Genomic DNA, 22,078 nt, shown 5'->3' with positions numbered 1-22,078 from the left:
TGCAGATTACCTAAATTGCTCCTGGTATGTCTGCATAGTCTCCATTAGAGATTTGTTCATTAGCTCTGGGAAGGCTTGTAAACCAATACAGTACAGAGTGAAATACTAGCTTAGGTCTTGGAAGCAATACAGATGTCTTATTTAGTTTATGCTCATTTGTTTGCTTGTCTCTACCTTCATGAAGCAGCTTCCTCCCTTAATATCTTTTCAAAATAACTTCCTCTCCCTAAAACAAAACACAAAGTCCACATGAAACACTTACAGGTAATAAATTAATGTACTTTACAGGTTGATGAAGTAACATAGACCTGTTAAGGGAATGGGATCATCCCTGAACTGCTGTTGAAGAATTGGAACTTCATTAACTATAAGGTTGTCGTACATTCTTAAAGTTTGAAGCAAATGCTTTATAAAACTACTCAGGATTTTGGTTAAATAAATATACTAGTAGTTATTTATATTTATTCTGGTCTATATGAATAGTGGAAGGTATGGCTATGTATTTACTGTCAGAGAACTTGTAAAAATCTACGTATATTATTTTACTTAGCCTATTTCTGCATTTAATTCAAAAACATTTGGAATTATAGCAAAGGCAAAAAAACATAGTGGGGGGAAGCCATGCTGGAAACAGAAAGGGGTGGCAAAACTAGGCACCCCAAAAGCAATCTAATGCACTGCACTGAACGTCTATGCTTGTTTTAGGATGATTAATGTGGCAAACACTACCTGCAAACTCAAAATTAGTATCAAATCCCACCCACATCTGCACCACGAAGCCTGACAGGGAAAAAGAAATTTTTGACTGAGTATTCTAGCTGGCTAAAACAGAAATCACAGGCACAGAATGAAATGTTCCACTTGAGATGAGACATGGGACCCTTCATATGTCCTAATCCCCTGTGATTTAAATTGCGTGGTCTGATTTATTCCATTTAGTGCCTTTATCAATTAGAAAAAATAATACATTTAACAATGCAAGCATTTAACAGTCTCACAAGGTTCTGCCACACCTTCACTTCACTGTTGAGGAATGGTACAAGTTCCCATATCATTGTTTGTTTCTGGGCATGGCACTGCATTTTCAGTTACACTGAATGGGAAATCCCTGATAGCTAGATGATGCCCTTGAATTTGCTCTTGTTCACTAGTTTGCTCTTGAGGCAAAAGGTACTGGAACTTCCCACAGTCACTCAGCATCATGCACACAGGTAGTGCAATGCAATAGCAGTCAAGTCACATCTGCATCTACAGTGTGGCTACGCTCAGTCTTGGTTTTCTGAAAAGTTGGGTCAGGCAAAAGAGGTGTACAAGACTGCACTGCAGAAAGCAAAAGGAAAACCTAGAACTTACAGAATTTTACACAATGGAGCAAAAAAACCCAGAAGCTATAAAAAAAATAGATAATAACAGTAATTAAAAAACTTTCATGGCTATGATTTTGCACCACTGAAAATACCATGCAGACTCATGTTCCTGATGCACATTTCTTTCTTGAGCAGAGGAATTTGGTATGGCTTTTTAGTCTTCTTGGATTATTTGTTACTTTCAGATACTCACAGCCCCCAGTGGAAACAGCTCCTCCTTTTCCAGAGAAGCAGGCTTTGATCTGCAGTTAACCAACCTCTCTGAGAGCTTTCAGTTGGAAAGTGAAATAAGTATTAATGACCCGATCAGTTTGTGCATCTGGCCTTAGTTTTCTGTTGTGGTTGGGGTGGTTTTTCTTTTGTTTTTTTTTTTTGGTGGTGGGTTGGTTGGTTTTGGTTGGTTGTTTTTTGGGGGGTGGGGGGGAGGGGTTGTTTTGTTTTGTTTTTCTTTCTGCTCTGTTCCTAGTTAGAGATTATTGACAAATTAACTCTGCAGTTTCTTTCTCCCCCCATTTCTATAAAAAAGTCTCATGCTGTCCTTCTGTCGTCCTCTCGTGAGGCTGGAATATGATCTGATTTCCAAGTGCCTCTCTGCTCTCCCTTCCTTCTACTCTACTTTCAAATCATGTAGGAATAAAAGCAGCCTATCTGTTAATCCTAACCACAATGCAAAACCTGTATGGGATAGACTGAAAGAGGATGTGTCTGTCCTGCGCCAGAGATACCACCTTGCAGGGAGAAGTACGTAATAAAGTATCTGTACTTTAAAACATGGGTGCCATAAATACCTCTGCTGAGGTGTTCACTATGTAGTTCTGTTAAATCATGGAGCCAGATTCAAATTCATTTCTGCTTCACCCTAGGATTTCCTTTTTGCCGACTGGCACATGTACCCAATAAGTAACACATGCGAGAAGCGAGACCTCAGGGTCTACAGCAGCGGGTGTCGTGTTCAGAGGAGGCACTGAGATGCACACACTTATGAAGTGAAGTGGTGTACAACTCACTACCACTCAGCAGAGGTAGAATTTAATTTCATTAAAAGCAGGGAAAGCAAGCCTTGTATTTGCACGGCTGGCAGCAGCCCTGCGTGCTTACCTCAGACCACCATTTGCCTCTTCATCGGAGGAGAAGGTGCCGTTGCAGATGCTGCCAAAGGAGTGGCTGGGCTTCAGTTTGGCTTCTTCGCAGTCTGGCACAGGCTCTCTTTTCTTCCTCTTGCCAAAGAGCTTCTTGAAAGGCTGGAATTTGCCTGCTTTTTTCTTGTCTGCGGATTACAAGACAGGCGCAGGGCTGAGGGACGCAGCTCGCGAGCAAGAACCGTGGCAGCAGGTTCAAAGGAAGAATGAGGTCAAAGAGCAAGTCACCAGCCCAAAGCAGCCTGGCGCTTGCAATGTAAATGCAGGGCTGCAGCTTGCTGTTGACGCATCAGACTGACAAAGCAAAGGTAGGAGCACCAAAACATCGGCTCTTGGTTTTAAGGATCTGCTTGGAGGTATCAAAGCAGCTGAACATTTGGATGAAGAGAGAAGATAATTTTGCAGGGTCATAAAATTACACTGAGGCTCATTTTTAGGTTTTACACCACACTTCTGACCTTTTCTCCTAAATACAAGCACTGCTTTGATCACCTCGCTTTGGCAGGTACTGGATGCTCTGCTTTGAATTAAAAGCCACTGAAAATAGCCAGCTGTATTTTACTGACGTAGCCTCATAACTAGACAAGTCAATTTACAAATGAATAAGAAGAACAGTATAAAATTCTGTTGGTCAATGAGTTACTTTAATAAACATCCAGCTTTATATCAGCAAGTCAATACATTTTTCTGACTGCTTTTCCCCAAGTAACTGAGGACAGAATTTGATCCCGCATTTCTTCCCTGAGACACTTACATTTTAAAAACTCCACCAAAAAAAGCACAGCAAAAGACAAAATGACATGAAGACAGGAACAAGAAATGGAAAAGTTAACCAGAATAAAACAAAACAAAACTTCTTTTTCCCCCACCAAAGACTGAAGAAAATAAAGGCAGCTTCGAAGTACTTTCCCCACATCCACACATCCATTGAAAAGAAATACCAAGAGTTTCTTGTTAAGCACTGCCAAGAAAGGGTTAATTTCTTGGGCCTGGGATGCACCAAAGATTTTCTAAACATCATAACTGTAAAAGAGCTTCATTTTTTTTTTCTGACTTTACTTAATTTTGCATTGAATCTACTTAAAACAAGCTATTTTGTTGAGTAGTTGTGGGTTTTTTTTAAACCAACTTTTAGCCTCCTGTCATAATCCAGTTTGAGAAGCATCGTGTTATACTGGTGACAAATATTTTCATAAGGTCTTTAAATCCCTACAGTGCTTTTCCCCCGGGCTGCATGCATGCGGCTGCATGCATGCACACTGCCTCATCATGCTCTACTCTCCATATAAGCTGTTGCTTAGCAGAAAGCAGTGGTTTGGTTGCAAAATACAGAGGCTCCCTCAGGAACACTTGACCAGGAAACATGAAACATCTTCTGTAGGGCAATAGTACTCTTCAATACCACATCAGGTTTTTCATTCCACTCTGCTATACCCATGTACAGCAAAGCCACGTCTGGGCAACACCCCTTTGTGGTTGCTGGAGGCATAACTACAAGGTATTCAGAGAGAGAAAATGTGCCCAAACGTATCTGGCTACTTCCAGTGACAAGTGGTTCCCAAACTAGTGCCAGCGAGCCCAAGTTGAACCAGGTGTGGGATCAAACTTACACAAAAAGCAAAAAAGCCACTCTGTTAATCTATCTGTACCCAATTACGGATGAAGTAGGAAATCTAGATTGAAATATAATCACAGAAGCAACAGATAGTGATTCTGCATTTCCTCTACAGATCGACAAGAAGTTTACACAGATACCACTCTTCTCATTGAGCAGTTAAGATAGAGCATTTGTACAACTTCATTAAGACAACAAGGCATCCCAGTAGCAACATAAATAAGAAGTTGAATTATGAACCTCAGATTCATGCCCAGCATTAGAATTTTTCCATCCAGAATCGCTGACCCACAGTGAGCAGATGAGAAAAACAACTGAAGCAGCGGTTTACCAGTGTAGAAGAGAAAGAGGTTCAGAGGTTTATTCTCCCTGTCCCCTAGCTCTGCTTTCCATAAGCTGACCAACTGACATCTCCAGCCGGGCCAACTGCTTGATCTTCAATTCTGACTTTAGAGAAACATATTCTTACACAAAACCCCTAACAGACAGGCAGGCAGTCATGCAGAGAAAGAAATAAATTATTGCTCTAGGCCACAGCTACTCCAACCCTTCACATGCCTCAGAGACTGCCAGCAAAAACTCATAAATCAAATGGTAGCACATACAGAGGAGACAGCATCAGTACCAGACACAAGACTCGGTGAAAGAGCTGGTTTTCCACAGTTCCCACCTTGCCTGCTTCCTCAGCCTTCTTTGAAAGGGAAGGCTGTGTGATGCTTTTCTGTTGGCTAATGTAATTCACTGCATATATCAATTCAACTACAGCATTTTTAAAGGAGGTTTTTCCTGTGTCATTCATCCACATTACCCTTGTCCCCTCCTCTTTTGGAGGTTTTCAGATATAACTGTGAATTACCTCATCAACTCTAAATCTACTGTACTGATTCACCAACTATGCGTCTAGGTGTTGAACACATGAGACAGGTCAACACAGCTTTCCTTTCATCAAAATGGGTGAAAGCCAACACGGTTGTCTCCAGCCAAGATTTGTTTTTCTCCATGTGATTTAACATGTCCCTTAGCTGTTTCCCCACTCCATACCCCATCATCACAGTTGTCACATTACTAAGTGTGAATTCTTTAAACTAGGCTTCATGACTCATTGCAAAACCAACAAACACCCTTCTCTGCACAGGCTGCACACACTATTTCCCATCCTGCCAGAGCAGAGATAAGGAGCAGCCTTCCCTTCCAGGTTTCTAAGGAGGCAATGAATGACCGCTAAGACAAAGTCTATTTATGTAAATTTTTCACAAGGTATTATGGAGGAAGGTGTGGGATGCTATCACCTACAGGGTAAAATGCTTTCTGTAACAGTAAAACGAGTACAAAAAGGAAACTAAATGTTGGCAATGCAACAGACAATGCCCTGCACAAAAGCCTTTTCAGTCTCTAATGTGAGAGCTCAAACATGACTCATCCTTCCTGTCTATCTGAAAGAAAAAACTGGGATAGAAAAGGCTGAAGATTGGGACATCCTATGCTGTTGACTTGTGTCAAGGACAATTGCTGAGATAGCCAGGAAACAAGTCTGCTTACATGGGCCATTTGGTTTTCTCCTTAATCACTGAAATGGGAATCCTGCAGATCCAGCCCCAGGAGAACAGGGGAAATCAGCAATTAGATCTTTTTTCCTGTCTGTTTGACAAGCCTATCTTGTTCACATCACAGTAAACAGTTAACAGCAAATCAGTTTTAAATCACAAAAAACATGAGGTGTGAAGGCAACAGATAAACAAGGTTGGATAGTTAGCTAGAATAACACAGCACATATGGTAAATGCTCCCTTCTCAGCTTATTCCAGAAAAGCAGTAGAGCATATTAGAATAATCTTTAACCTGTCATATAATTTGTCAGCTGCATGAAGACATGAAGTGCCTGACACAGAGCCAGTTATACTGGAAAGCATTGGCATCATGGAGGCTGCACATGGTCCCTCCACTCCCAATGACAGTGGACTGATAGGAGTACCTACCCCTCTATCACACTCTATTTCACTCTAGGGTGCTCTCCAAGCAAGATGAAGGCAGGCGCAATGGGTTTTATTGCTGGCAAATCAGGCACAGCCTCCGGCAAAGTCTTAGCAACACACCAACCGACAAGCCCCCATCAGATAGCTTGTAGTTAAACTGCTAAAATGTCACCCAAATTCACTGGGACTCCTAGGGTCCTCAACACAAGTACAGGTCAAATACAGATTTATCTACTCTCTGGCAGAGGGAGGAGATTTAAATGATTGTAAAGAGCAAGCCGTGTATCCCAAACAAGCACAATGCAAAGGTGAGGCTGCACCACTGGATGGGGCAGAGGAGATGTCAATACTACTGGAATCACCTGAGAAAGTAATTTTCAAGCCAAGCAAGCTTCACGTGAAAATAAAGTCTCACATAGTCATAGAAGACACAACTAAATCTGTAACAAGGTGGTTCCTTGCAGCTTTACCTCTTGGCTGCAGTGCTGGGGGCACTCACAGTAGGATGGGTGAGAAAACCTGCAGGAAGACATCTCTCCAAATAAATGCATCAGCTGGTGAGTAGAAAGGTTATTGTTAAGGGGAAAAAAAAACAAAAGCAGGATTTATAGTGGCTTTTAAATGTTGAAGTTATTACAGCCAAGATTTTTCAGACCTCAGGATTGCAATGGGATTTGCAGAGATTTCACAGACATTTGTTTATTATGCAAAATGCAGCACTTGTCTGCAATACCTGTCTGTAGTATGAGATATTGCACAGAAGCTGTCTCCAAAATAATGTGCTCCTTGTTAGTGAATATAATGGCCATAAAATATGGTGTAATAGGCTAAATTAATGAGAATATGAATTGTTAAAATGAATAGGAGTTTCTATAAAGAATTTAGAGAATGGAAATCCACACGTATGCACATTAAAATCTGCATGGCAGGGAGAGGGCAGGTGAGTTACTGGGCTGTGGGCACAGTACAGCAGCCAAAGCAAAAAGGGAACTGAAGACTGACAACTCTAATCACATCTCTAAAGCAGAAAAAGGCTGTTATGCTCTATATTGCTAGTATCAGTAATAAAAAATTCCACCTTGATTTTAAGCTAATGGTATGCATATTCATGCTCTTTTTAAAATAACTCAGGACAGCCACTACAACAAGGGCCCTGTTGAGCCCTGGGTTGGCCATGCATCTACACAAAGTTCTTCATTTTCAGCTCCCCACTGAAAAAGCCTCCCTGCCTCCCCCCTGCCCACTCTGTTCTCATAGGGCACCAAGCTTCCCCGTGCAAAACAGCATTGGCACTTGCCTCCAGCTTTCCCACCCACTCCACATCTCAGTGCATCCATTTCTGTGAGTCCCCAGAGCTGCTTGTTACCGCCGGTACACTTGCATTCAGAGCTGGAAGCAGTGCTCCCCAGAGAGGTGTCTCCACTCCTCCAGGAAACACAAACAAATTGGGAGCAATGAGGAGGAGGGCAGGCTGTGCTCTGCTTAGCAATGTTCCCATGGTTTAAAATAGGCGTGAGCTCCTGTACCTATTGGAGCTCATTAGATCTCATAGGGAAAGTTGTTTTCTGGACACCTTCTGCCTCCATGACTTGCCCTCAGTCCATTGCCCTCTCTTCTATATGTAGCTAAAAAGAAAGCTGGGGTTGACAGATGGACACTGTCCAGATATACAAAGCAGTCACAACACTAAAGACCCTGAGGAAATATTTAAGATAATACAAAGGGAATAAAGAACAACATTAAAAAAAAGGACAAATGCTCACATTCAATAACATAACTTCCCAGCAATGAGTTCAACTGTGTGAGACATTTAGTGATAGCACATAACAATCGTAAACCTGACAGTATGTAATAGCCCCACACTGACAGAGATAAGATAATGTAATATGACCAAAGATTAAATCAAATACTTGAGAAACATTAAATGAAAACAAGATTGAGAGGGATCAAAAGCAACAAATTGGTGCAGCCACAACAGTCGCATGAAACACCTAGGGAAAGCAAAGGAAAAATAGCATGCCAATGCTTGCCTGTTTTTCCAAGAGTATCAAATGATCTTATAAGAGATACTATTTCTTGCAAACTTGTCCCACAGAGCAGATGAGGTATTCTTGGATTACCTGATATAAACGAGTAATACTACCTAAAGTATCCATAACACTGCAAGTACCAACCTTACTTTTCAGAAACATCTATTTTCCCTTGCTACCTGCAGAAGAAAAAATAGTTCCATAAAAAACAGCCCTTTTTGTGACTTTCTTCCTCCCAAGTACTGTATCTTCTAAAGAAACCATATGTAGCAGAGCTACTCAGCTGTTAGGAAATATGTATGAATCAGCATTATAGAGTCTATTAATGTTCAAACACCATATAATAATATACTTTTATCATCCAGAGTAAGGAAAGAGCTGTTTCAACGTTTCTCTTGACACAACAACAAAATAACAGGGAAAGCAAAAGCTTATTTTACACACTTCAAGGCAAAAGTACTTAACCTCTGTTACCTGAGGGCTGGCACATTGGTCTTTAATGGCAAGGAAGATATATTAATGAAGAGAAGGAGTAAAGAGGAGTTTTAAAACATATAGATTACATTAAACAACAAAACTACAGATAAATAAATACTGCTCCTATCCACTTCTTCCATCTCATTTGCTCTGGCAAGAGTCTCACCTCCCTTTCTTTTTGAGCTCCTGTTTTCCTTTTTCCCATCTATAAATTAAAGCCTACCCAGCCACCTTTTTTATTTCTGTGCCTGCTATTTTTATTAATTATCACAATTAGTTGCCCTAGAAATCAGAAAGCCTCATGTTCCTCACCCAACTCTTTATTTTGGCACCAACATCCTGCCTCCCTAATCCATCCTACTGCCAGCCTTTTGGATGGGGAAGACACTGCTCTCTGAAAAAAAAAAAACAGCAAAATCTAGAGCAGGCAAGTCACTTTGGGAATGTGTGGGATAGGCTGGGGATATTGGGGACTCCCAGCAGGGAAGACAGTATAAGAAAGTCTGTAGAAACTTCAGCAGCAAATCTTATTGTGGCATGGAAGTTTCCTTCTTCTTTCCCAGCTTCCAGGAGGAAGCCCCAGGTACAGGTTACAAACTAGCGGCCAGGGGGTTTACAACAACTTGGGGTACACATCCCTGAGCATGGTGACAGCATCTAGTGGAGTTCATGCATAGAAGAACATTTACAAAAGGGTTAAGTAATGCAGTAGATGTTACTGAGGTGCTGGGCTGCATTGCAGAACATATGGGATAAGATAAAACCTACTTATAATAGCTCTGGGCTCAGTGATGCATGTGAGACTTTTAGAAAGGAAGAGACCGCAATAGCTTCTGATTCACCAAATAAACATTCAGCCATTATGTAACAGAAGGGAGAAAGTTTATTTTAGTAAGGAAAGACTTATTAACTCAAGTTATTCATGGCGGAAGACCCTTTTGGTATGCTGGGTTTTATGTGAGGTTTCCAGATCTGCATTAAACACTAAGGTCAATGCAGCAGAGAGATGCTGGCTCATTGTTTTCTTCTCAAGAGAAAAACAAAACAAAACCTGGGATTCCCTTAGCAGATTTATCTCTTATGTGAGACAATTCCTGTGTGAAAGTATTTAAAACCTGAACTACTGGCCAAGCTGCAGATGGAAGGATAAACTCCCAAAGGCAAAACGACCTGCCTGAGGCCCTGCCACAAAGCAGTCCGAAGTCCAGGGCATAAAACCCAAACAAGCCAAACACCTCCCCACTGCCCCTCCCCAGCTGCTGGCAGTCATTTGTACCTCCTCAATGCTGGCACAAGCTGCTGGCAAATGAGGATCCTACACTCAAATCACTATTACTAAGATCATTCTTGGTACATTTTGCAGGGGACTTTGTTATGTGAATTGTTTTTTCTGCCCTGCCAGCTCCTAGAACAAGTCCTGTATTGCACTGGTCAACACTTTTGGACCATGCCACTTCCCACTTTTTCCCCAGTGAGAGAAGGAGCATTTCATCCTTACAGAAACTACTGGCTTACCATAGAAAATGTCAATTTGCATGGAGGGAGTGTGAAACTTGTAGACCAAACCTCTTCGGTGGTAAGGCGCAGGCAGTAACGGCATGCTACTGACATCTATCGATAAGACAAAGTTGAGAAATATCCTGAACTCAAAGGAGAGTCACACTACCATGCCAGAATGGCTGGATGGCTGGAAGGCTGGGATAACAGAAATAAGAGACAATGGTGAAGTATCATGTACATAACTCAATTGTTTAGGGGCACATTGCTGAGGCATTCTTTTAATAATGCAGCCGCAATCAGATAGAAATGGGTGAGAAGACAGACCTGGCCACACCAGCTGTTCACAGGATAATTATATGCCAGCACTGTGGTGCACCTTACAAAGAAATTAAATGTCATCCTAGGGGCAGGGCTCCTGGAACTGACTGGGGTTACTATCTGAGCAAAGGAGTGGAGAGTCAAGTGGCTAAGAAATCACTGGGTGCTAATAAATCAAGGCTGAAAACAAGCAGGTACATCCAATGCATTTTGGATTTTTTTCCATCTTTTATACAGGAAAAAACAAACTAATACCCTGCTGGTGTGTTTTGACACAAGAAATTCTTTCCTGAATGTCACATGAATGGCAGTCTTATTGGATAAAAATTTCTTGTCACGGTGCAAGATCAGATACAGTATTTCTACTTTTGCTGCCTAACACAAACTGAAAACAATAAAGACATACTGTGACATACAGCAGCTAAAACTAAAACTAGTAATTTATGGAGCCCTTTCAAAGCATTGTAACTACTCAGAACAATAATAACCAATTAATGAAGAAAAACAGCAGATAAAAATCAGGCGAGTTTTATTCATTGTGACTGCCAAGTGTTAAAGAATGGCTTCAAGTAATTTTATTTCAGTTTTGTACAGTTTCAGTCTAATATACTTTATATACAACATAAATATACAATATATATATACTTAATATACAACAACAAATACGAATGTTACCCTTGCGATTCAGATGGACTGATAACATGTTTTAAATAGGTCAGATGAAATGAAGAGAGTCAAATTTTCATTTTGTCTTATGTCCCCCTAAAGGATGTCTGATTGCGAGAGAGGGATTGGAAACTATCCATATGCCTTCTGAGCAGCTCCACATATCACAAGCAAAATTACCAGGTTGTATGAATCAAAAATATATTAAAAAAGTTCAGGCATACTTCTACATGTAAAATAAAACAGGGTGAATAAACCAAAAATGATCACTTTATGCCTGTGTGTTGTCTTTTGAAGTTCTGAGAATTAAGTGATATAAAAAAACCTAGACTAAAAGGAGTCTTATTCCAAGCAGATTACCAACCACTGAAGCAGAAATATTGTTTTAATAATTTCTTCATTCAATTTTATTGAGGTACAGCTGAACAGGAGGCAGTAAATCCATTTCTCCTCCCCAGATTTAGAGGGTTGGAATCTCAAAACCACCTCCGAATTTTTCAATGAGTCACAAAAAAAAAACGTATTTGAGTGACCTGAAAGCCTATTCAAATCTGAACTCAGGCTGAATGTATCTGAAAGAGCTAAAACACTTGTGACCATCTCTGATTTCACAGAATCAGAACCATGCTGCCGTGGTTTACAGCTGGGTAGAAAAGTAAAGAAAATAAACTATTTCTTAAGAAAAGAGCTTCATAAATCATGGCATTCACAAATTCTCCAGCCAATTTTAGTAAAAAAGCACAGACCAAAGTGAATATTTGCATGATGCAAAACACAGGGGAGAGAAGCAGAGATCAGGGAAGGTTTTTGGTTTTCTTTAGATTTTTTTTTCCGGAAGAAAACCAAACCACAACCACTTTATTCTGCTGGGCAAGGCGATCAGAAGGGATCCGATTGTCATATCGCCAAAACATCATGGGAGATAACATTAGTCAGCAGCACAAGTAGAGAACTTCCTCTGTGTTCCCCTCCAAAGCCTGGAGAACACCGTGCTCCTGCAAGGAACCACTTCTTCTGGAGCTCTGCAGAGCCAGGCAAGGAGGACACCTTCACGTCCTCGCTATTCCTCCTCTGCCCTTCTGCACGCTCTCCTTTCCCAACCACTCCACCAGGCTCACTTACTTCTGATAAACAAATGCTCTGCACAAACTGACATTAACTATGGCCAGATTAAGAGTTGGGACAGCTAGCCTAAGTCTGTGAGATTGCCTATAGATCCAACATCTGGTTTTTCACTGTCTGTGCAGCTTCCACTACATACAAGCCCAGATTATCCCCCTCAGGAGCAGCAGGCATTAAAAACTGAGACTTCCTCTATTCTGTTCAGGGACAAGACTTGCCCCCTGAGCATGCAAGCAAGAGACTCAGCCACAGATCCTCAGAATACCAAAATATGCCAGACCTGGGTAGATCTTCACTGCAAGTCAGAAAGGCTTTTCCTCTAATCAGTTTGCAACTCCTCCTGCTCCTCCCCATCTTCAGCATAACAGCCTCACCTCTGTGCTGCACAGAGAACAGAATAATATTGCACTTTTACCTCTCCTACTGACACAGTGTTATTCCAGTCCTCAGTGGATCTCCCTTCTGACTGCCATGGATAGGTGGCCATTTCCACCCTCTCCTGAAATTGCCAACTTTTGCAACACAGATTACTGTCAGCTTAAGGATGAAATTGGTGTCTCAGTGTTGGCTTGAATGTGATCAAGAGAAAAGCTTCACTTGAGCCAGCACTTAACCAACACTGTTACTAGCAATTTCAGTAATAATATTTTAGGTGATTAAAAAGACCCTGGAGACAAAACCAATATTAATCACTAATTATACTAGTATTGTGTTTCAAAGCATTTTTTTTACTAACCTTGACTAGTTGCTCCTTATTCATCACCTGTCCCTATGTGGCAAGCAGGCAACAACATGCTGAGCCACAAAAGCAAATCTCAAACAACTTCTTCACACATCAGAGTCAAAGACAGAATGGGGAACTCATAGGTGCTCTCCCACATCCGCACCGAAGTCACATGTGTTGCCTTCAGCACCCAGGCCAAGCACTGACACAAGATGCGTGCGAGATATTTTTGTTGCAGGAAGAGGACTCAGAGTCTTTGGGTTGAAGTTCTGGCCAATTTCTCAAACACTAGATCTGCTTTAGAAAAGGAGCTTGAAACAGGCTCGGTTCCTCATCTTGTCATCAATGTAAGAAAATATATAGAATAAGAAGATATTTCCTTGCAGCTATTTATTAAGAAAGAAAGAAAAAGTCTGAACACACATCAAAACCATTATGATTTGTATGTTTTCAGTGGAGCTCTCGCTGTTTGGAGACAACTGAAGAATTGAGGTGTTCACGGTTTTCAGAATATTCAGAATTAAAATAGAGAAACAGGACATCACTTCAAACACTAACTGGAAAACTCAGAGAAATCTAATGAAGTCTTACACCTTAGACTTCCCTATAGATATCTAAGAACCAAACTCTTCTTGGATATTTTTCTCTGATCTTTGCAAAACTAACAATATTCACTTCATAGAATACTCAAGTAGATGTATTTTGTCATCGTATTTATTTGGGTAACATTGAGTATATTTATTGACATAAAACACTAATAAGTAGAAGAAGTGTTATTTAAATGTCAGCCAAGTAAGATATCTGCGTGACACTCAAATAAGAAATATTAAGAAAGGGTTCTTTATAAGATTTGTATCATCAAAATGGAAAAAAACCAAGCTACTGTGATGTTAAGTGAAATCTCCCCCTACCCATTCTATTTGACGATAGAACAAAAGTAATTACTCATGAACAAACAAATTTGAAGAGGAGGAGAAGCAGCCACAAAGAGATGATACTCAAGCACTTATTAACCTGACCATTTAAAAAATGTCTAAAATAATTAAAATATAAAAAGGCCTTTGCACAAATGAACTCTTTCTATCCCTGAACTAGGCCAACCAGACATTTCTTTATAAAACATCTTCTTCCCTCTAGACAGTGGGAATAAAGAGAAAAACTATTTCCTATTTTCATGCTGTTTCAGTTCCAGGCAAAAATTTGCCAAACCAAGATGCAAGCGATCATGCTAATCACACACCATCTCACTGTGCTGAGATTACAAAGTATTATCGCCACTGAATTGGTGAAATACATCACATTTAGCCAGACATGATGGACTTGATTAAACTTCACTGAGGAAGGAGACGGCGTTTTCTCTCCAACATCACCTGCCCACACTGGAATTTATTTACCATTTACACTGTCCCAAAACAAAACAGAATGGAGGAGACTTGGGTGACCAGGCACAGCATAAGATTTCCTGTGCTATGGTTAAACATAACTACTGCCAAGGGAAATGAATGCATTGTAGATTCTAGAATATGTCATCAACATGGACCCTCAATGAAAAATGTCCAAGTATGAGTTTATAAGCCTTGGAAGTACACTGGGAGTGCAGGTTGTGTCTGTTGTAGTCTGAGGGGCTACAGCAGCCATGAAATCCCAGAGGACCAGCCAAGCACAAAGTCTCCTGATGCAGCATCATTCCAGGAAATGTCAGGGTGCCTTCTGGCAGATCAGGTACCCTCCAGCTGTTCCATACAGCGACAAGAGTAAGAAACAGAAATTCTTTTCACAGTACTGATTAATGTCAGAGACCGACTGTTGAGCATGGATGGAAGCAGGAACCCATGCCAGCAGCTCTGAACACTTGTTTTGCGGGTGCTGAAGCGTATTTTGGATCCCCTCTCAAGCAACTTGGTACAGGAATTGGTACCCTGCGCATCCAGTTAAGGGAAGTTCACAGGGAGATTCTAGGGAACCCCATGCTGATGAAACTGTATTCAGCTCCTTTTCCTTTTTCCTTTCCTGCCACCCTGCGTAAACACACTTTCACCCAATATCTCTGCTCCATTTGTAAATCTCAAGTCTCAAAAGCAATCACTGTAAGAGAAATTGCAGAAAACAAAGGTGGGAAACGGGTGGGGGCAGAGAAGAGAGGCGAGTACTCATCTAGTTTTAACCTTTTTTACTTGCCTTGCATCTATTTTCAATATATCTAGATTACAAGTGTCCAGTAGCTGAAACAGTATTATTCCATTTCTGTAAATATCAGCCAGGGTTACAGTAGCACAGGCAATTTTGAAAGAACTGTAACAAACAAGCCAAAAGAAGAGCTTATAAAAGCAATCAGTTTCCATTATGTGGCCAACTAGCCACAAGGGATGCTCACATCTCTCTCCTTGATGCATTTTGAAGCTGACACTGAAAGCATCTCAAAGCAAACCCAGGCTGCAGTTTTCGAGGTTTTCCTCACATGATCATTTCTGAAAGCTCTGTCAAATTTATGGAAACCACAGTAGCTGCTTTGTGTCTGGACAGTCTTTTTAATTATGGCATGCAGAAAGGGAAAATTAACATTTATAGCCAAAAGTCCAAGGTGAAGAGAACAGCTACTCCAGTGGCTGTGTTGGCCCTCTGGGAGATCTCCAGGTCCCCATACCAGGTTTTCTATTGCATTAAAAAAAAAACAACCAAACCCTAAATGACTGCGCTAATCTTGATACTTCTTTAAAGAGTAGAGCTAAAGCCCAAAAGCCATATGCACAGTAACACCCACCCAGGACAGTCAGAGGAAAGAACCATTAAATTTAGGTATACAAAGTGACAGCGCTGCCAGTTATGCCAACGTAACTTTGCAAAATGTACAAATTAAGTTTAGACTTCTCCCACCCCTTTGTCCTCTCTTCTTCAGTTTTTAAGACCATGTCTTGCATATTAGATGGAAGAAAGAAAAATGCTAGTCTCAGGGCAGGATTACATTGCAATGCCAATGCAGAGCAACATTTCTCCAAGATTTTTCCACCAGAGGGTATGTCTCAATTGCAAGAGAAACAGCACTCTCTCCTTTTCCTTTTCCTGCTTTTCTGCTGTAAATCATTTGGAAGCAAACTGTAAAATGCATAACTGCACCACATCACAACAAAATAAGAGACTCAAAGAAAAAAGATCCTAGAAAGAGTACATACAGCTACCTATCATTATATATCCATATTCATTAATAGGAGGGAAGCTGCTACTTATTTTGCAGGTGCCAGTTTGGAAACCACAGTCAGACACGTGACTAAAGGGTGTTCAAATACATGTACTTGATTTTGGTAAACAGGCTCTACAGAGATATCACCTACATTGTATCTTAAAGCTCTAGCAGTAGGGCAATACAGATAGCATCTGAATAACCACTTAATCAAACACTAGAAAAGAAGAAAGGAGTGACATTTCACTACTTTGCAGCAAAAATTATTTGAGTATTTTAACCATGACTGAGGAAAAGGGCATACAGGATGACTGTGAAAATGTATGCAAGACCTTATATCTTAGGAAGAACAACAAGAAGTAGGCAATCTGTGTTCCTTCCTTCTAACATCAAATGACTGTTTATTTACACCATCTGCCGCAAAAAAAACCCTGCCTGTAGAAGAGTCCTCAGAACCCCCAAGGAAACAAACTCTCCAAAAGACAGCATCACCCTTTGCAGCCATGCTGGAAAGACAGTGCTTACTCACAGCACAACAGGAACCCAAGCAGCAGCTCCAGAGATCTCAGTCCTGGGTAATTTACGCAGAGTCATCACCAGCATTACTTGGCATTCAGCAGAACAAGCCCAAATTGAAGGGCGAAGGGAGTTTACTTTGGTTTTTCACTGAAAACATCTTAGGTTCTGTTCCAAGATTCACAATGGGGAAAAGCAAAGCCCCTCAAGGAACTGATGGATAAATGCACAGCCACTGAGGCATCCTACTCTCTTCTGCTGGAATGGGCTCTGTGCCAGAGCTAGAAAGTTTTGAGGACCTAACCTCACTGTGAATAGCTGTTCCTCTCTGCCCTGCCCTCCTGGACCATGCCATCAGACTGGTAAGTTTTGTCTCTACCTGTTCTTCAGGATAGCCCAAGCACCACCTGCAGAGTCAACTTCTCATTACCCTACAGCACCTGAGTAGTCAGCTGGAGCAAATGTAGCCACAGAGCAGCTGGTCATCCCTGCTTAAGGCTGTATTGTGAAATGGGACAAGCACTCTGCTCTGTAAGCTAAAGAGGACATGTCGCTTAGCAAAACAGCATTCCAGAATAATAATTAATGTAGTCTGCCATGGGAGAACAACAACATGAAAAGACTGCATCTTTGGAGTAAGGAGACAAGATTTTAATCTTACTATTTAATAATAAACCAGTAAACTAAAGGACAGAAGTCTCCCAACTACACTGTGTCAAGATCTCTAACTAGTTTGTGAAGCATTTTACGGGAAGTATAATTTTGTATGTGTAGCAAAGCAAGAGGTACTGATTAATTGCAACTCATTAAGTGTAAGTTGTTTAGTAATTAGGAAAAATTAATGCAGGCATGGCAAGGATGGCGCAGACAAGAATTCCACCTAGCAGAGTGTTGCATTTCCAACAGCAGCCAGCCTGCTCGAACAGCAGAGGAGTAATTTGAAATTCACTCCTAACCAGTGGGGAGAGGCAGTCAGACCATGCCTCCCAACATTTCTGAAAGAAATCTTATAAAAGAAAAATAACAAACGCCTTCATTATAAATGACCAGGTTAGACAATTAGTGGCTATCTCCACACATGAGCTATTAAAACTTCATGTTCCATGTATAACAAGCATTGATATCCTATTTAGAGTACTTGTGGATGTATACCTCACCTGTATTCACGTTATCATTTTTCAGAGTTCAGCTAATCTTATATAGAAGATAAGTCATAATTATCTCTTAAATTGTATGCACCTTAAGAAATCACAAACAAACAAATATCCCAAATAAGATATTACCAACAAGATTTTAATAACATAATACATTCAAAATTTGCTCTTTATCCATTTTGGTAGAGAAAGTTTGAAGTGGGTGACAGATATCAGAAAACATTGCACATACTAGGATGGAAAAGGAGCTGAAAACAAAGGCAAAGTAAAGCCCTAGCACAGAAGCAAGTTCTATGAACAAGACCACCAAGGCATGCAAAATTGTTATCACTCACCTCAGCTAGATGGCTGCAAACTGTAGATATTCTTTGCCTTTCTAGTTTTAATCTTACCATGAAACACAAGTACCCTCATAGAAACCAGATATATTTTAGCCAATCCTTTTTCAATGAAAGAAGGCAGTGGCCATGGACACAGGTTTCCTAGAGCAGCAACTTTCGGAGAAGACTCTCATGAGATTGAATCACTCTTCCTCCACAGCTGGCTGCCAGGGATTTTTGTCTTTACAGAAGTGCTATACCATAATCGACCACAAAACCCAGTGTAAGACAAGACAGCAATGCACCATTTTATTTGATGCAATTGTGTAGCAAATGGTTTTCTACAATAGCAGGAACCAGATTCTGGGAAACCCTGGGTCTGGAATTTGCAGCTTGGTTGTGACTTAACTAATAACAGCTAACACAAGTATAAAAGCCACATGAGAAATAGTTTCATTCCCACAACGCCACTGGTGAAGTTGGCTACATAAAGAAAACTAAAAAAGTCTGAACATTTCAACAAGTAAATTCTTTTCTTTGTACTGAATGGACAAGCTGTACTCCCACTCCTTCACAAAGGAAGTTAAGAGCTTCTTTATATTTCAAGCCTACTCTGTTTTTCTCAATAAAATACAAATGAAAGGGCCATGTGAATTACTACCAGATGACAACAGAGAGCTGGCCAGGTGTTTCAAACACTTGTGTCTCTTCTTCCTACATGAATTCCTCAATAGTGCATGCAAAGTAAATCTTCTTACTGCTCCCATCCTTTAAATCCATAATTAAAGCCAACTCAATTACATTTTGAGAAGCAAGGGCTTTTTTTCAGATTCCTTCCTCTCTCCTTTCCCTTGGGGAGCATTTGACCTGAGCATCAGTGACAGGGGGACTTCACACCTTGTTCTGAAGGGCAGTTAGTGAATCAAGCCAGAGACTTTTCCCCTCTCAATACCTTTTCTGTAGCACAAGCTCATGCGGAACATCATGCAATCCGGTGAAAAGAGATATTATTAACTTCTGAACTGGAATGGGCATATAATCAGGAAACCTGAAAACAGACTAAAGCTTTTGTCATGTTAAGGTGTTAGCCAACATGTCATCCTGAAATCGAGTCCTGTTTGTTATAAACCCTTTGGTCAACCCCTTCTCCCCCATCCCTATCCCACTCCCCCCTCAAGCCATAAAACCCCACCAACAAAGAGGTGAACAGAAGGACACCACATCAATCCAGCACCACTGCTTGATAGCATGCTTGGCATTTATACATAAGTACAACTTAATACTGCTTCAGTCCATTCACATCATTTATATCAAGTAAATTCTGAATTTGTCAAATAACCTCTGCAAATCCAATGCAAGAAATAAAAGTAAAATAATGTTAGTATCAGTGCAACTGAAAGGTATTTGACAACAAACACAGGAAAACTATTGAAATTAGAACCATAGTAGTAAGCTTTAAAAATAGCAAACATTTTTGACAACTTTGAAAAATAATCCAGATGATCCTAAATGAGAACATACTTTTCTATTTACTTCAAAATTTAAATCCATAAATTCTAAGCTTTCATCAATTAAAAGGACCATTTCAAAAGGTATGGTAAAGCACAACATCTGACGGAACACAAACTGGGGAAGCCAAGTTTCCCACAGTGGTGCAAAAAGCTCTCAGTGGTGCCACAGGGAATTACCTGCAAAAACATGAACCAGAATAACCTCTTTGTTTTGGATTTGACTCCGCTTCACACATACGCTATTTATTACGACTGCCATAAAAATGGACAAAAGCAGCACATACATTAGCAGCAGCCCCTGCTTAAAAACAATAAGCACAGCACATTCCCCCCTCAGCCAGCTCCCCGCTGAAAGTATTCCAGACTGAGCCACAAAAACTGAACAGTGAGCTTTTGAATGACAGGACATCATGTGCTCCATAATCTACAGAATCAGTCAAGTACTTACAAGGTTTCTTAAACAAATTGATCATGCCTACAATTTCAGATGAAGTCAGAGAGCTCCAGACTTGATCTTCTCTGAGGAAGAAACAAAAGCCATGAAATCACCAAAGAGAAGGGTTTGTTTGGATTTTTCTGTTGACGTTTTTAAGAGAACTCTGAAGGACATACTGTAACATGATAGGCAGTTTGTAGGAACAGCCTTACAAATCAAGCTGAGCATGAATTCCAGCACTCTGCTTTTATTTAGCAATCTCCCTGTGGAAAATGCTAAAGGGAGGTTTTAACTAGCAAGAGCCAAGGTGATTTCAGATTGATAGCTAAGACCTCCTGGCTGATCTTTCATGTGATATTCATTTGGTACATTAGTTTACATAACTGCTTTTGCTCAGTCTTCCCCAACTACAAAGCCAAAAATAGCTTACCTTTTCCACAAGGGCAGCAAGGTATACCTGGAATACTAGGCAACTCTTTATACATGCTAAGAATAACAGCAGCAGTTTTTCGAAAGTCAGAAAAAAATCTTGTCATTATATTATCATCCATGTTTTTACCTTTACAAGATGAGTTTAATGGCAATAACTACCAAGAGGCTGGACTTTTCAAGATAAATTGTACCAGACACTAGTATTTTCTGAAGCATCCTATAGTACAATGAAATAGAGACAAGCAATAAGCAGCCTATGTTGTTATAAAAGAAGAAACAATGATGCAAATCCTTCTTAGAAAGCAATAAAGTTTTGAATATAAAACCTAAAAAGGACTTCATTATGCAGTTCTCAATCAACTTAGGCTGAGCTAAAGCCTGTTACAGTACTCTTCTGTGCTTTGGATGAAACTTCCCATGTCTCCGACAGCTCCTTTCGCAGAGGTGTCATTCTTCCACAAACAGGTCTTTGCAACCAAGATTTAAGGGAAAATATACCCAGCAAAGCTAGGCTCCCAGATCTGTAGTTCAGCATAAAAATGTGTGGTATAATTTTCAGTATGCTGGGAACCAAGTAGCTTAAAATGCAGTTAAATCCTCTATGGGAAATTCATGTTTTAATGCTGTCCTTTAAATTCTTGTATGGTGTTTGTTCAAAATCATGTTTTACAAGCTTTACCCAAAGACCAGCAACAAGTGGCTAAGCTTAGGCATCCACATCCCAAAGATGTGAAGTTCACATGTGTGTTTAGACCAAAAAGTGCTTCTCATAAAACTCAAGATGTAGAGAAAGACCGTACTTTCTTAATGTGAAAAGAAATCAAAGTTTATGGTTATCATCTGGTTTAAACAGAGGTCCTTAGCATTTGCATACCAATCACAGAGGCTCTTGAAGTAAGTAAGATAAAAACTTTAACAGAGGAAAATTTTAGTTAATCTATTTTACATAGTACATTTAATAATACCTGTTTTTTGTATCTCCTTCTGTCAAGTCAATTAATAACACAGTGCGTTTGGAGAAACACTGAAGAATCACAGGCTGCTTAGTGGCCTCATTTTGTTAAGCACTGGAAATATAGACAGAATAATTTCCCCAAAACACAGGCAAATAGGATTGAACAGAAAATGAGAGAAGATAAAATAAAAAGCTTGAGAGTAATATTCTCCTGTCACTCTCTCCTCTGAGGTATCTCACACTGAATGTTTTTGGTAGATATGTTAAGACTTACATGTAATGATGAGTTTAGAAACTTCTTTCTTTAGGGACACATTTTATTTCATTAATGAAACACTGTCAGGAGCCACGAGAATGACTTTCACCCAGTTTAATTTTTAATTAAAAAGGGCTAAAAAAAAAAGAAGATTAGAAAGATGAAACTACTCTGGTCTGACAGAAAAGCATGGCTTTTTGACCCATCTAAAATGGCTGCTTCCTCCACTCCAGCAGCTGACAGACGAAGATTCCCTGCAGCAAATAAATCACTTCACCCAGCTTCCTCAAGCCTTTCTCTCTCGTCACCACACTTGATCTACCATCCCTCCTAATAGCCAGCAAACCAGGACTAATTCAGGCAACAGGGCTCAGGACCATCAGAACGGCT

General features: G+C 40.3%; 1 protein-coding gene across 1 annotated transcript in view; it reads right to left on the bottom strand.

The window, feature by feature from the left end:
* Nucleotides 1–20,145, bottom strand: part of CRACD (capping protein inhibiting regulator of actin dynamics) — a 53,113-nt gene extending 32,968 nt beyond the window's left edge. The window contains exons 1-2 of the mRNA XM_057414125.1: nt 20,058–20,145; nt 2,466–2,634 (exon numbers count right to left, since the gene is read on the bottom strand). Coding sequence (XP_057270108.1) covers nt 2,466–2,634; nt 20,058–20,082 — 194 coding nt within the window. The 5' untranslated portion in view covers nt 20,083–20,145. The remainder of the gene's footprint in view (nt 1–2,465; nt 2,635–20,057) is intronic.
* Between the last annotated feature and the right edge of the window lie 1,933 nt (nt 20,146–22,078).

The sequence above is a fragment of the Pezoporus wallicus genome, unplaced genomic scaffold, assembly GCF_028554395.1.
Source record: "Pezoporus wallicus isolate ANWC-B61680 ecotype Strahan unplaced genomic scaffold, APGP_CSIRO_Pwel_v1 contig_5709, whole genome shotgun sequence".
NCBI classification, from domain to species: Eukaryota; Metazoa; Chordata; class Aves; order Psittaciformes; family Psittacidae; genus Pezoporus; species Pezoporus wallicus.
This window is presented reverse-complemented; position numbering and strand designations above follow the sequence as displayed.